General features: G+C 42.7%; 1 protein-coding gene across 1 annotated transcript in view; it reads right to left on the reverse strand.

The window, feature by feature from the left end:
* Window positions 1–15,084, reverse strand: part of RSPO3 (R-spondin 3) — a 63,209-nt gene that overhangs the window by 18,458 nt on the left and 29,667 nt on the right. Inside the window, exons 2-4 of the mRNA XM_050894994.1 lie at window positions 8,799–8,990; window positions 7,140–7,286; window positions 4,567–4,764 (exon numbers count right to left, since the gene is read on the reverse strand). Of these exons, the coding sequence (XP_050750951.1) occupies window positions 4,567–4,764; window positions 7,140–7,286; window positions 8,799–8,990 (537 nt within the window). The remainder of the gene's footprint in view (window positions 1–4,566; window positions 4,765–7,139; window positions 7,287–8,798; window positions 8,991–15,084) is intronic.

Below are 15,084 nucleotides of genomic sequence, written 5' to 3' on the forward strand. Positions count from 1 at the left end.
ATGTTTGAACCATTATGCAGACATATGGCAATAAGGGGTGGAGGAACTAGTTCAAAGAAACAACAGAGATGACCTAAGTCTCAGTTCTCTAAGCTATTCAAATCAAACCTAGATTTTTATACTCACATGTACACAGTGCAGGATAGAAGCATTTATTTTACTTTGTTTCCCCAAAATATATACACTTCTGTATTAAAACTACTCAACAACAAATCCTGTTCTCTTGGTTCCCTTCTGTTCACCGGTCTGCATCTAGAATTCAGCTCCTCATCTCAAAGACACTGCTTTCTCTCTTATTCTTGCTGTACACTAAAAAAAGATCACAGCATAACGTCTATATTCTCCTTACAGCACAAACCATTAACTGACAAGCTATCTTGCCTCCAGGGGGCTGCAGTCTTGTGAATTTTGACTAAAATTGCCCCTCTTCCTTTCATAACACTATCCTGCTTTCAGACTCTACAAGGTGACAATTCCTACACTCCACAGTGAAAAAGAAATACGCTATTCTACATTCATCCCACCATGTCTTCATGTCTAATGCTTGAATTTTTGCCTGTCAGGAACAGGAACTTTCTTTGGTCTGTGTTGGCACAGAACTGGACACAGTTAACATTGATTCTCTCCTTTGAACATCTAAATGCCACCAGCATGCAAATGAATCGATATATGAACAAGCAACAATTGAAATGTATTATTTATTTGTTTACAACAATACAACTGTGTAACCAATGTAGCCTATCTTTGGCTTGCATAATACCCAGCTTTCTAAGATGTCTTCCTTGTTCATAATCACGCACATAGTCTTTTGGTGTGTGTTTTTAGTCTCTTCAAACTGATCAGAACGTGTTCTCTGGAAGCACTTAAAACTGTCTGCTCTCTGGAGAGTTTAGTTGGGACTCAACAGAAAGTCATATGGTGAATGTTCTCTTCCTGGCAGAATTACTCATGCATGGAAACATGCAATTCCTTCCTCGCAAATACTTTTGTATGCAATTCTGATATTTGTCTTTTGGCCAGTGAAAGTCAATCATCTCACACATTTGCAGACAGCAGTCCAAAGGGACTTGTGTTTGGCCAGAGCACATTTATTAAGGCAAAGAAATAATATTGATAGATAATTTGCAGTGTTTGAAGAGCTCTGCAAGTTATGCTTTTCCAATACATCTATTTGCCATTTGCCGTTAATGGACATGGCTACAGGAAACATGTGACTCTCAATGTATGTTTGTCAGTGAAAGGTAGGAGCCAAGAAGATGTTGAGTGTGGGAAGGTAAAAGTAACAGTGCACTGCACTGGGGGAACAAGACAAAAAGTGTGAGGGAAAGAAAGGAAGAAGAAACTGGAACTTAAAATCATATAGTCATGCAGACTAAAAAGAATTCACCATCATGGGATTAAAAAAGGAGAATTATGAAATAACTTACAGTGAGGTTTGGATGGGACTGAGCTATAAAAGGAGCCTGTATGTGAAACACATGGGAATTACTGCATCAGAACACACTGGGATCAACTAATTCAGCGCTAAAATGAGTAAAAAGAACCTTTTAGGTTAGTTGGACTATTTGTATCCTCATTATTCCCATTTGTTTGCATTCATTCTGAAAATACTAGTACCTTCTCCCAGTAAAACTTCATTTTATAGCCAGTGAGGGAAAAAAAGGAGATGGAGTAGATCTCACCAGCTTTAATGACACCCCAGCAGATGGAAACGAAAAAAACCCCTCTTCATCCATTTTATCTTGTTTTGTGTAGCCGTTCCAGAAACATGTCCTTGCTTCTGTGCGATAGCAGCGGCTTAACTGACTAACATCCTGTCTCTGACCTCAACTTCTTGCAAAGTCATTGAGGCATCTGTGACGAGCATACCCCGTCATCATGTGGTCTTTGACCTAACTCCGTCGGCCACAGACATCTATTCAACATGGAAACGGCAGAGGCTGACCGAGCTGAGTCTCTTTTCATGGCCGTGGTGGAAAGATTAGCAGCACTGTTAGTAACTGCTGAGCCTACTGCTAGACTTCAAAAGCCAATGCCATGAAAGCTAAACTCCAAAGCAATACCTGAGTGGCAATGGGGAGTTGTACAATACAAAAGAGTGTTTTCAATATTTCTTAACAGTAAATACAAGCATATTTACTTTCCCTTCCCTTTCCCAAAGTGTTTTTGTTGTTACCTCCTTCTGCACTCACTGACTGGATGCAGCTAGCCATAAGAACAGAGCCTGGCTTGGTTTCTCGTGCAATTATTCTGTTGTTCAAAGGGGAACAGAAGTTTCTCTCTGTGTAATAAGGGACGGTGGCAGTAGGGAAGATAAGTTGCCTGGAGATTAAGTTGGAAAGCTTCATTTCACCATTCAAGGAGAAACAGAAGGAAAACTTTTAGCTTAATTCTCAGTTTCCTGGCTTGTCACCATAATCCATTCCTTAAAGCTATTTTAGCCTAATGTTTTACATGTGAATTTCCTCAGTTTTATTAAGAATTATCTTTTTAAAAAAAATTTATATTCCTCTCCCTGTGAAGGTGTATGAAAGTGAATGGGACAGACTTTTGTGGATACTGACGAGTATATAGTGGTGGATTTCAGAACGTTAAAAAAAAATGGCTCTCAGACATAGACATACAAACCCCAAGGGCACAACTAGAGTCGGAACATAGGTTCCATCTGCCTGCATTAGTTTCGAAGGAATTGTCTACTGAGTGTAAAACAGGCTAGAATATAGTCTGTGACTTGCTCAAAAGGAAGAAAAACCCCCACCTTTATGCACATTGCAGAAAAAAAGAAAAAGATCTATGATTGTGAATGAATTCTTGTGGTGCACAGTATTTTTCAAGTATGGTTTGGCTCAGATCCCATAAAATAAGAATTGACAGTAAAATACGTGAGTAGTTTCTTCTAAAGTACTTACTACAGAGGAACAGCAGGCATTTCTCAAAGAGAAATGTCTTGTCCAATCTGAAGAGATTGCCAAATTGCCATAAGCAAATACATAACATTATTATTACCTCAAAAAAACAGTTTCACAGTTCCAAAATTACAGTTCAGTCCTATATTTTCAGCTCTGGCAAAATTAGCTTCGGTAGAAAAAAAAGGACTCTTCCCCCAGTTACAGAGGCTGTGTTTCAAGTTGTGCCACTGTGCAGGAGCAGAAGCAAGCATAGACATTTTGGACATAGATTCTAAGCATAAGGGAGTCCATAAATAGCTTGCCTTGGCTGCTCTCTTGAGGTGGATACACCTCTCTACCTCTTCAAGGCACTGCCTGACACAAGGAGGAGGAGGTGACATCTACCCCATAGGTTCCCATAAATCAGTAGATCTAGCCAGTTCTTGGGTGAGGGGGAGGGACCTGTAGCTATCTGGTTCATAAGGTCCTCCTTCTAACATTACTTCCCTTCTCATGAGGTATATCCCTAGGGAACAAGCCAACCTTCAAAAGGATTACAAGCTCCAAACCCCTTTAACGTTTCTATAAGTAATCTGCAGCAACCCTAGTGATCATTTAACAATGAAACAGTAAGTTACTAGGTATCAGTAGCTCATGCTGGCTCACAGATGTTCACACATGGGGCAGCTGCTCCACATGTTCCACTCATCCTCAAAAGGGGTGAAACCTTGCTTTTGAATTGGGAGGAAAGGGGGAAATAGAAGGGATTGGGAAATGGGATGGATGGGGAAAATCGGAGGGATGAGGAAAAGGAAATATTCCATTGACACTCCTGTGCCAAGCAGAGTAACTGCACTGGGGACAGAGCAAGTAACTTCCCTGCTGCAAGAAGGGCAGAAAAGGGAACAATGGAACAACTATCTCTGCTGGGTGGGATTTGTATAAATTATTATTTCATAGGCTACTTAAGCATCTCCCATTCTTAACATATGGGATGCCATTCACTAGGTGCCGTGATGGGGAATAAGTCCAACAAGCTGGCTCACATGGAGGGGCGGTTCTGCTGGCACTCTTGCTTATTGGGTGAAACCAAGCGGAGTTCCCCTTGGCTGCCACGCAGTGTTGTGGTCTTTCTCCCATGCTGAGGCTCCATGAGCCAGATGCAGATACCAGGATCAGGCCACGTTGTTCAGCCAGAGCTAGTAGAAAGAGTTCGGGGTGGGAGAGAGGCCACAGCGCTGCAATTGCAAGAGTTATGGTCTTACCTGTAGGGAAGCATGAAACAGGAATCGGTTTGGAGGAATCCCATGGTTGAAGTGTGAAACTTGGCTGCCTGATACCCAACAAACAACTCCCACCATGACATGTTTTACGACGGATCTTTTTGTTCTGAGCTCCACATGCAACCCCTCATTTTGGCAGCTCTTTCAGCAGAACCAAGAGAGAATATACCTTCCCATCCAGCCCACCGTGTCCTCTCTAGATCACACAAAGCGCATTTTTTGAGCAGCGTTAGGACTTTATTTACTCCAGGCAAGGGCACAGTTCTCTCCAGCCCAAAGAACACCACATCAATGGGAGCTTTGGTGAAGCCTGCAATCGAGGCCTGGGAATTCAGATGTGAGTTATTAAACAAGCACAATACCAATCTCATATTATGATGATGATAACGTGGTACCTTTTCCTTCCTTCTGACATCTCTTTCTTTGTACAATACATTTTCTGCTCTCGCTTGTGGCTGGGCAAGGATTGCCCCTTGCTGACGGATGCTGTACGATCTCTCTGACCCTTACTTCATTTCCTCTTTTGAAACCACATGTTTTTCCTTTCTTTGTGCAAGGGCTCCATGGACTCCACTCACTAGCTTCACAGTGCACTGCAATAAACATAGGACAAGCTGAGCCTGGCCAATACCTTTTTGTATACACAATGCATATGGTACATTAATTTTATTCTGCATCAGCCAAAACGTGGCAAAAATTAATGGAATTAGTCAGGATTTGCAGGAGTGAATTGACAGAAATTGGACTGCTGAGGATATACTGCACAAAATAATGTCAAAGAATTATGTCAGTTACTATTTTGTACTCGCTGTTTTGTAATTCCATTCCTGAAACAGGGCAACAACACAATTAGTCTCAATGAAATCAGTTACTGGGGCTTGTTCTGAGGTTGCTTTTGTTTTGTGGAGGTATTAATCCTAGTAGCTTCAGTAGAATTAAACTTTGGTCATGCCTTTGTGAAAGGAGAGTGAAGTAATTGGGTCAAGCTGCTGCAGCTGGTCTCAAAGGTATTGAATTTGGAAATTAATAAAGGATCAACTGATATCAAAAGGCATTACATTAAGAATCAAGTATCTGGTGATCTTTGGCTGCTTAGTATTCAGCTTAAATAGTGAAAGAGACATCATCTGTAGCATACACAAGCTGTAAATAGGCAAAGCAGAGGAGAATTTGGGTCGGGAGGGTGCAAGCTTTTCAGAAAAGTGCAGGTTACAGGTTCTAAACCACTGTGATCTGAATGCTCATCCTGTACTATTGGGAACTCAAAAGGTGTGCAGCTGGACACTTGTCCAACAGTGTAGACAAAAATGGGAGTAACCTTGGAAGCTTAACAACGTGCTCTTAATAACTGTCCTTTTGTGCCATCTCCTCAGTATCCTTCTCTTGATAAAAGATAGTAAACATTTATGTTTACTTTACGTTCACATGCATGCTTAAGACTATAAACCACCACTGAAGAAGGAAAGACTGCCAGCCCCTCTATAAGGAGGAATTTGTAAGTCAACATTTTTCCAGCTCCAGAATTTACTTCCAAATTTTTCAAGACCTAAATATATGATTGATCTCAGGCAACCTCTGAGCCTTCCTGCAGTGAATTGTCATGTGGGCAATTTTGTTTTTCATACTACAGGGGAGCTCTCCTGTTAAAATAATTGGCCTTCACGTGCACAAAAATGTTCTGTTTTTCCTCCGTAGCTTTAAATGGCTTTTCCTAGTTGAGACTGACTCATTGTTAAAGCAGCTAAGTCTACAGCACTTGGAAACAGCCATGAAGGAACAAAAACGATCCCTTGAATTTCTTTCAAAGATGAAAGTCTTTGCTTGAAAATAAAACCGTAAAAACCATCACTACCACCTGAACTAATATATATTTGAGAAGGAAAATGCCAAACTACTGTACATTATTTTTATTCCTGCATTGCTTCCCCTCCAAAACACTCGATGCCAGGGAGAGCTACGTGCATGATACTGTGGGGGAGGAGATTTCCATCATGGCCAGACTGTGCCTAAGTGCTCCCTGGTTGCTGGTGGCTGAAGAGGTTACTGCTTCCACCGCAGTTCGCAGCCCTCAGCCACCACAATTCACAGCCAGCGTACTAAAATAAGCTGAACCTTGCCGCAGTTTCGGCATGTCCATGGCAGGGGATGTCAACTGCAGCAGCCCAGAGGCAAATATATCACTCGTTCTGCTTTCAGCCAGAGGGGTGGCAGAGGGATGGAGCAGACAGTTAGGTGTGGTGACCTCCAAAATTGCCCCGGCGTGAATAATCGGAGCTTGTGAGTCAGAGGCTGGAGAGATACAAAAGCAGGTCTCTTCTCCACAGCCAGTGAGTCACAGGACCAGTGTTGCCAATCTCATTCCTTCAGTGACAGTGCCACACTATTTGGTGTTTTATTTTAATCCTCAGTTTCTGGAGTCAGGTGATTATGCACATATACGGTTTTGGGGTTTGGGGTTTTTTTTCCTTAATGTTTTACTTTCTAGCCTTCACCTTTGTGAAGGTAAGCTTCAAAATGTTGACACATGCATGCTTTGAAGGCTCAGGTAGTACAAGGAAGCTAAAGCAAAGCAGTTAGTATTTTAATCTTTCAACTACCTGTGGGATCTGGCTCAGGATTTTTGAACCTTTGATGTTAGTGGTGCTGCATAACACCGTAACAGAGCAGGTAAGAGACAGGTGTCATTCTACCTCAGGGCTGACCAAACAGGCTGTATTTCCTGAGGCAGAATTGCCCGTAGCGTCAAGGCTGTGTTTGTGGGGCACAACCAAGCTTGTGCCTCTTGTGAAATGGCAGACTTGGGAAATACCTTCAGTTTGTTGTGCTGGGGAATACATCTTGTGATGCAGAACATTTCCATTTTAAGTTGCACTTCCCTGGTGGTGCAGCTGATCTTGCAATTCATGCCCACCTTAGATCCCCCATCCCCTGTGAGAAAACCAGGCAGGACACGGGGGACCGGACTTACCGATGCTAGTGCACTCCATCGTGTGATTGTTGGCTTCCAGCCCATCAGGGCACTTTTCAAGGCACTTTCCACTGTATAAGTAAAACCCACTTTTACACTTTGTGCAGAAGTTTCTGGTGAAGCAGGTATCACAGTCAGCTTTACATTCTGAAATGCAAACAGTAAACAACGATGTTGTTGCTCTTTGCCACGAAATGCCATCGGCTCTTTCACATATACCAGAATCACACAATTATAGCAATGTTTAACAATCTTCAAAGGAAGCAAATTATATTTAGATCTTCTTTGTGGCCTGTACACACAGTGAGGCCAGCCACAAGTGACCTTGGCATGAGTGAGGATTTAATAAGGATGGCCTGATGCTGAACGGCTTCACACTGCTTGTCTTCTTGCAGACCTATGCAAACTGAAGACGGAGCACAGCACATCAGAGTAACAATATACTGCTTCTGCCCTACACTGACACAGCATAGGTACTAATTAACCCCACAGGGCACAGGTACTGGGCCAGTTCCATGCTATCTATCTCCATTCATCCAGGAGAAATAAAAATATGCCAGAATTTAGAATCTGCTTAAGACTGTTTTGCATCCACATCTTTTTCTTTTTTTAAATGACTCCCTGATGTTCAATCAGATGTCCTGTAGTATTTCATGTATTCTCTATATGACTACCCAAATTGGCATTAGTGGTATATTTCCCAGTTCTCAGATATTTTTAAAAGAAATACATAAAAACTTCTGTATGGCACAGATCATGCCTGATATGCAAGGCCACACACTGCTGAAAAGTGAGCAAATACTTTACAGTGTCAGGTTACTCTGTAAGACTTTACTCTGGGGTCCGTTCATTCAATAACTTTTATTACCAGGTAAAAACTGGGAGAGTTGCTTGGCCGTCGCTCTTATGTTTTTATATCACCTGTGGGATTAAAAACAGTGAATTCAACAACAAAAAGAGGAGTGGGGAGGACATTGCGATCTTTTCCAGTTCATTTATGGTTCAAAATACCTGGTGGGGTCAAAATGTTGCCCGAGCGGTAAAGAATAGAGTTGGGTTCTCTGTCTCCCAGCCTGGAGGCAACATGAATCGGTAACTTCCCCCAAATCAGGCTGAAACCTGGCCAGCTGAAACCTGGCCAGCTGCTACAAGCATTTAGAGGACTACACTGAGTGTGAGACAAGCTATAAACAGGCCGGGGCAAACCACATCTCCAAAGAATGCCACCTGCCATTTTCTCTCCTGGTCGCAGGGGTCAGGTGGGTAAGGGCAGTGGGTTAAACGGCTCCAGCCACCGAGACTCAGCGTCCCTCGGCCCCCGCTCTTTGGAGCTGCCACCGCTCCCTCGTGCTGCCGGAGGGCAGTGCCTGGCGCCCACCGGCGCGTCCCTTTCGCATGGGGGTGTAGAGGAGGAGACCATCACCTGGGTCCTAGGCAGGTCATTCATGCAGTGCCGGGATCCCTGAGCTTTAGGCCGTTTTGTGATCTTTCACCTTAACTTCTTGCTCGGGTTAATATTTACTGCACTACTATAAAAGAACTGAACAAATAAAGACACGGCCTGTCCATCTGCTTCTCTGTTGACTTGACTCCTAAGGGGACACAGCGTTCAAGACAGAACAAACAAATCCGTGAGCTTCCCCTTTCCCCAGCACTTACTTGCACACTTATTAATGTCGGGATACCGTGTCCCATAGTATCCGCTTGGACACGAGGAAAGACATACTCCGATCTGTTTCATGCCAATCCTCTCCAGAACAAAAAAGAGCCTGGGCTTACATGACAGGCATCCGTTGTAGTCAGAACATGTAGCACACCCTCCTTGGCAACCCTGGCTCACGTTAGGATGCACTGAGAAGACAAGCATTAAAAAAAACAAACAGTGAGAGAACAAGATATTAGACAAGACCATGAAATAATGGTTCCTCTGTACTTGGAAGGGTGGACCATCCACCTCTCTCACAGCTCTTAAAGATTGCTTCATTTTTTCTTGTGTCTCTTATGACCTGACATTTCATTTCAGTGATTATTTCATCTGCATAAAAATGAGAAGTTCAGCTGATGTGCTCACATCTTGCAGAAATAGCTAACAGCAAATTATATTTGAAATAGATTTTATGGAACAGCAGCATCCTAGAGAACACTTATTTTTCTTTTAGTTATTTTCAGTGGCTTTTCTGCCTTGTATGCACTTGGCTCAGCAGATAAATACGTGTTCACTTATCTTTGCTTTTCCTAGCTGGATAATTAAAAATCAACCTAGTGTATAATTTCCTTCATTGACTAAATGCCATTTGATTGAGTTCTGCTGTGCAAAAATATGCCTTTGTAAGATCTGATGCTAATTTGCCTTAATAAAAAGACACAGGAGAGCCATCCTTCTCACCCTCCTTCTTTCCCTGGAATGTTCTCTCTGGCATGTTTTTAATCTCTAACAATTACAACCTGATGTTCAGACTTAACTGTGGCATTTACCCTGCTCCAGTCCCAGCATGGAACATAGGTAGGATTATATTTGCCTTTCAATTGAATTGTTCTAATTCTTCAGACAAGGAAAGGAAAACTTATTACACTCACTGCTTAAGACTATTCAGGTCTTCTTTAGGGGCTTGGGGGTAGCAGAAGAGAGGATGCTATTGCAGACTATCTTTTCAGTAGCAGACATTAATCAGTGTATTAGTTCTCAGTGGTAGAGAATAATGTTTTGCATCTTCCTGTACTTAAGAAGTTGTTACCTACTTTTAATTCCTTCTTGGCTGCATTCTTAAATAGGAGTTGGATCTGAAAAATAATTAAGCATCAAATACCTCCACACCCTGTGTCCCCTCTTTTTTGGCCTTGTCTTACATGAAAAACCCAGGCATTTTTCTAAGTGTAAGCTTTCATCTCTCAACCTGAGACATCTGGTTATATTTCATATGTAAGAGAAATCCAGTCCTCATGTACATTTGTAAATCCTATTTGTAAATACTATTGGCTTCCTGTTCTGCCTTCTCCTCAGGCCAGTGATAATTTTATAAATATGCACGTGCCATACTTTGATTGCCTATTTTAGTGTTTTGATTTTATTTTTGTCTGCAGACACTGCTAAATAGCTTGCATACACAATGAACTTGCTTTTGTCAGCTCCCTTCTGTGGATGCCTTGGAGGCAGACCAGAAGCCCATATGAATCTATGGCTTACAGGCTGAAAGCCACTACTCTCTGCTAGCTCAGGGGAGTTTGCCTGGTGGCAGGGAAGTCCAGGAATACCTCTGTACTTTGTTCACCTACAGTTTTGGCAGAAAAGACATGGCCTATGAATGGGAAAAGCACTCCTCTGAGGTTTCGATGACCAGTCCCACAATCTCAGAAACCTCGAAGAGAGTTCAAGTTCACTTTTCCTCTTTCATTAATAGAATGAGAAATAAGGGTTATTTCTCTCAGTAGGGCTGAACATGTAGGAGATGAGCAAACTTTGGCCCTGCTGCAGACAAACAATTTCAATGAGAACATAAGAACCCAATTCTCTGTGCCCCCTGGGGCACTCACTTTGTAGAACAACCTGGAGGAAAGTGTTGTTACCACCAGGACACACCACTACTATGAGAATAAAAAGCATTCTGCGTGGTGAGAAGCTGCAACCCCAATTCAGTTATCATCAGACTTGCTTTCACTAGACTCTCAAAATACTGAATGCTCAATAAGTATAGCATATTTTTTTCTGAGAAGATTCCAAAGATACAGAGTATATTGATTTTGAAATTAAGAGCCTGAAAAATTGGCTTTCTTTTTAAAGTTAAGTAAATGAAAATGTCCTTGTCTCTCTCTCCCTTGTCTTGTGGCTCTTGTATGAAGCTACTTTCAAAGGCAGACACAGTAACGTGATCTAAGAAGCTGACATTATTTAAAAGCTATCCGTGACTTTCCTTCATTAAGTCTGACAGAGGGAAGAAAAAGCAGCTGAAGTACAAAATATTTGTCATCAAAGCTGCTATATAAAATATGGATGATCACTTTTGACGGGAAACATATTATGTGTGAGCACCTGTGACACATCATTGTGAATAGATTCTCTTGACAGAGAAAACATTATGTGCAACTGCTCTGAGGTCAAGCTATGTGTGTGAGCCCTTGAGACAGGCAATACTTTATTACTGAAAGATGATAATTCTTTATAGCTAAGATCCATTACATGGCCAATTTCCATCTCCCCTTTAACTCCAGAAATATTAAGTATAAAATAAAATGTACTCTTAGCCATTTTCAGAATTTCTGCCTCCCTTCATGCATCCCAGATATATCTCATACAAATAACTTGGCAAAAAAAGAACGCCTGTAGTTCCAAATGGAGAATCATCTTGTTAGTATTACAGAGCAAGGAATAAGTTAAAATATGTGAGTCAAGCTCCATTTAAAGATTGGTTTCATGCCATGTTGTAACTCAATGTGTGAAGCAAAACAAGCTCCTGTTCTTGGAAATGCATAGAGCAGAAGTCTTGTTGAAAAGTCAGAAATGACATTTTAAATGAAGAAAGACATTTTTTCTCTTAAAAGCTATTAAAGGGATCCTTTTTTGATTGTCTCCTATTGTGCCTGGCATTTCTTTGAGCCCTGTGTCTGTGTAATGAAACTGCCTCTCATTGCACTTGCACTGAATGCTAGGTAGACCCTTATCTGGCTCAGGCAAGAAGCAAAGCAGGGACAGCTGTGTGCTCCAGAAATTGGTCCTGTTTGAAAGCACAGCACCGGGCTTTGTCATTGAACCTGGGAGAAAAGAAATGGTGGAGGAAAAATATTTGTGTCTAGAAAATGAGATAGCATGTTTGAAATAAGGCATCTCCAAGCTCCAGCTGAAGATCGCATTCTCATTACCTCTCAGCCTCCTCCCTCTCTGGTTCAGATCCAGGCGCTTGCCTGATCCCTGCAATGTAGGGGCCAGTCCCTCCCCTCCTGCGGAGGCCAAGTGGGGTAGAAGGGATTCCAGAAGGAAATGGGGCAAACTCAGGCTCTGAAACATCTTTCTGCCACAGGAAGGGAACTTACTATTGCTGGGTACAGAACTGGCCCTTACTATTCCTCTCTCATTGCAGCAAGGTGTTAGTGCCCGCAGATCTCAAGCACTTCAGCAACTGCACACCATAACCACGAGGAAGCAAGCAGAAGTTTTGCCCCTTTTTTTCCCCATATCAGACACTGTGAACTCAGAGTTTAAGTGATGTGCTGCAACAAGCTGGGAATATAAACCCCCTCTGGTGAAATCTGGCCACGGTACGCCTGATGTAAGCATTGCTTCAAATTTCTATACTTAGGTCAACAGTAGAAATGGGTAAGTAATGTGTATCCACTTTAAGAAACGCTTTAAAGTCTACAGGTGAAAAAGCACTAGGAGAGTGCAGACCACTCCTGTTTGTTAGCCACAAGTTTTAGATGTGGTAAGAGCGACAAAGAGAGTTCCAGTCTCTTGGCAGAGGGGCAGGTGCTGTGGCCTTGAGGGTTAGGCACTGGCTGCAGAACCAGGAGGTCTGGGCTTTAGCATTGCAAACACGTCCAAGAAATGCTCTTGCTTGTAACCACTTGGTCTTTGGTGCAACCTGCTCTATCATAAAGACAAATAAAATGACATATAAAAAAATCTCCACAACCCTCAGAACTGACTTCGATGAGGATGAAGTATTCTGTACATGGGCTGTGAGGAGTAGTGTCTGCCATTAGAGATGACCCTAACAGCCATTGAGCAATCTGCCCTCTTGTATTCAAACACTCTTTGAGCGCAGTGAAATCCTAGACTCTCAAGGATGGAAAATACAGCACAGCAATGGGCAAAGCAAGTGGTGGGAGCACAGAGACCCACAGACAAGTTCTTCCCCATCTCTTACACAAGCGTCAGCCAGGCCTGCTGACTCATCAGGTACAAAGTATGTATATGCAGGCTCGTGACTGGCTTTAGGTCCGGAATCCATCCCTCCATTTTTCTTTTTATAAAACCTAAATACTGGAGATCAGAGAAGACACTAAGTTAATCTTGAACTATTCTCTTCCCCTGCCTGGCTTTAAGCCCTTTTTGGCTTGGAGGCCTTTTTTTGTGCAAGTTGTTTGTCCAGATATTAGTTTTAAGCCTCATTAGCAAATGAAATCACTGGGGATTTTCCTTTCTCAGAATATTTTCCAAAGCCCTGCTCTGGAAACAATGAATTGTGGTCTCTCTGTTAAAAATAGAAAGTTAGGGACAAGGAGCTGAATTTGAATCTGAACTTTCAATGATGAGACAATAGGAGATTTTGACGGCGTGCAGCAAATAAATTCTAAAACCTTTGCAAAGAAATTTTTCTATCATCATTTTTAATTTATATAGAGATTAAAATTTATGGAATCAAAAAGTGAAAATGAGAAAATGCAGGAGGAATCCAGGTGGGCGTATGTGCTGACAGCCAGGGGGAGAGCTTGGGGTAGAAGAATATTCTTTGCCCATTTGCTGCAGCTGAGGTGCACTGTCTCATCACCAGTCTTCAACGACAAGATGTCCATTTAGAGGCTCGCTCTTGAAATGGATGTGCAAGACAAATGAAATCAATCCCTGCTAGAGAGCTGCTGCTAATCCTGGTTTCTCGGGCCTGTGCGTTCTCACAGAAAATATTTTCACAGCAGACCTGCTCTGGAATTCAGCCTCCCCAGTTGGGCTGCCCCTCACCGCAAGACCCAGGCCCTGCCTCGGCTTTACCCACCATGCAGCGTCCACACGGGCACTAGCCCTTGTGGCAGGGGGGATTTGGGACAGGATATCCCATGGGCTCTCATGTCGCTCGATTGCTCCATGTGTTCACTGGTGTTCATTTCTCTCCCTCTTGCCTAGAGCAAAGCAGCTGCCTGTGGCAGTGGCTTGAAAACAATACTTCATGTAAAGCAGAGCTACTCTTAATCATGTGGACTGTCCTTTAGGCAAACACAAACAGCGTTTGGCAGTGAGCTCTTCTAATGAGAAAGTCATTAAGGAATTCAGTTTGCAAACCACAGCGTATTTCCTCAGACTCTTTCTTGGACAGCATTTCTCTGTGTGGAAATGCGTTAGAAGCGGAACGGACAATGGTGGGGCAAAAAAACTGAACCAACGTGTAGGTAACATGCAGTGCAGAGCAAGGAGAAAGCCCAGGAGTGGTGGGACAGCACTGGGAGAGCAAGTACACATGGGTTTGATAAGTTTGTATTATCACTGCTAAATAGATTGCCAGCCTGGGCCAAGATGAAACCTGAGCTCAGTCTTGCAGGCTGAGCTCTGCTTGATTGCTTGGCCTTAAATCACCCACAGGGAGGGAAGGGACTTGATGTGTCATGATGGGGCAGCAGCTGGGCTCTGCGGGGAAGATAGACCCGTACACGGCGATTGCTACACTGGATAGGCCATAAGTTTTCTGGGATGCAACGGAACCAGTGGTGATGGCTGAGGAATGTGGACTCTCCATCCAGCCTCCCCTGGATCTACAGGAGTCTGAGGTGGCCTTGAAAGGTGAGGCAGCCGCAAAAGGAGCAAAGAGGAAAAATCAGTCTAAAAGTCAGCTGTTAAAGGCTTAACATCTTCTGTTTCTCTTTGTCATTTGTGCTTCACAATACTTTAAGATTTCTTTCTAAGAGGATGATAACTCCTCCAGAGATTTGCCTGACTTCAATTTTACTTCAGAGCATTGCTGCCTTCTACGGTTAACAAAGAAGATCCTCAAGTGTCCTCCTGTGTTTTGAAGGAAAAAGATCCCATAAGGGCTGAAAAAAAATTTCCTCAAACATCTGCCTGGCTTGACAGAACATTTTCCTCCTCAAGAGGCAATTCCCCTCTGAGGGAAAAGAAACCAACCTATTTTGTTCACCAAGTGTCAATAGTTCTAAAGAGCAACAGAAACATGAGTATGGGACTGTCCCACAGTCTCAGGGAGTATATGTAACCATTTTGTAATGGTGTCTACGAGCAAGGAGG

The sequence above is a fragment of the Gymnogyps californianus genome, chromosome 3 (assembly GCF_018139145.2).
Source record: "Gymnogyps californianus isolate 813 chromosome 3, ASM1813914v2, whole genome shotgun sequence".
NCBI lineage: Eukaryota > Metazoa > Chordata > Aves > Accipitriformes > Cathartidae > Gymnogyps > Gymnogyps californianus.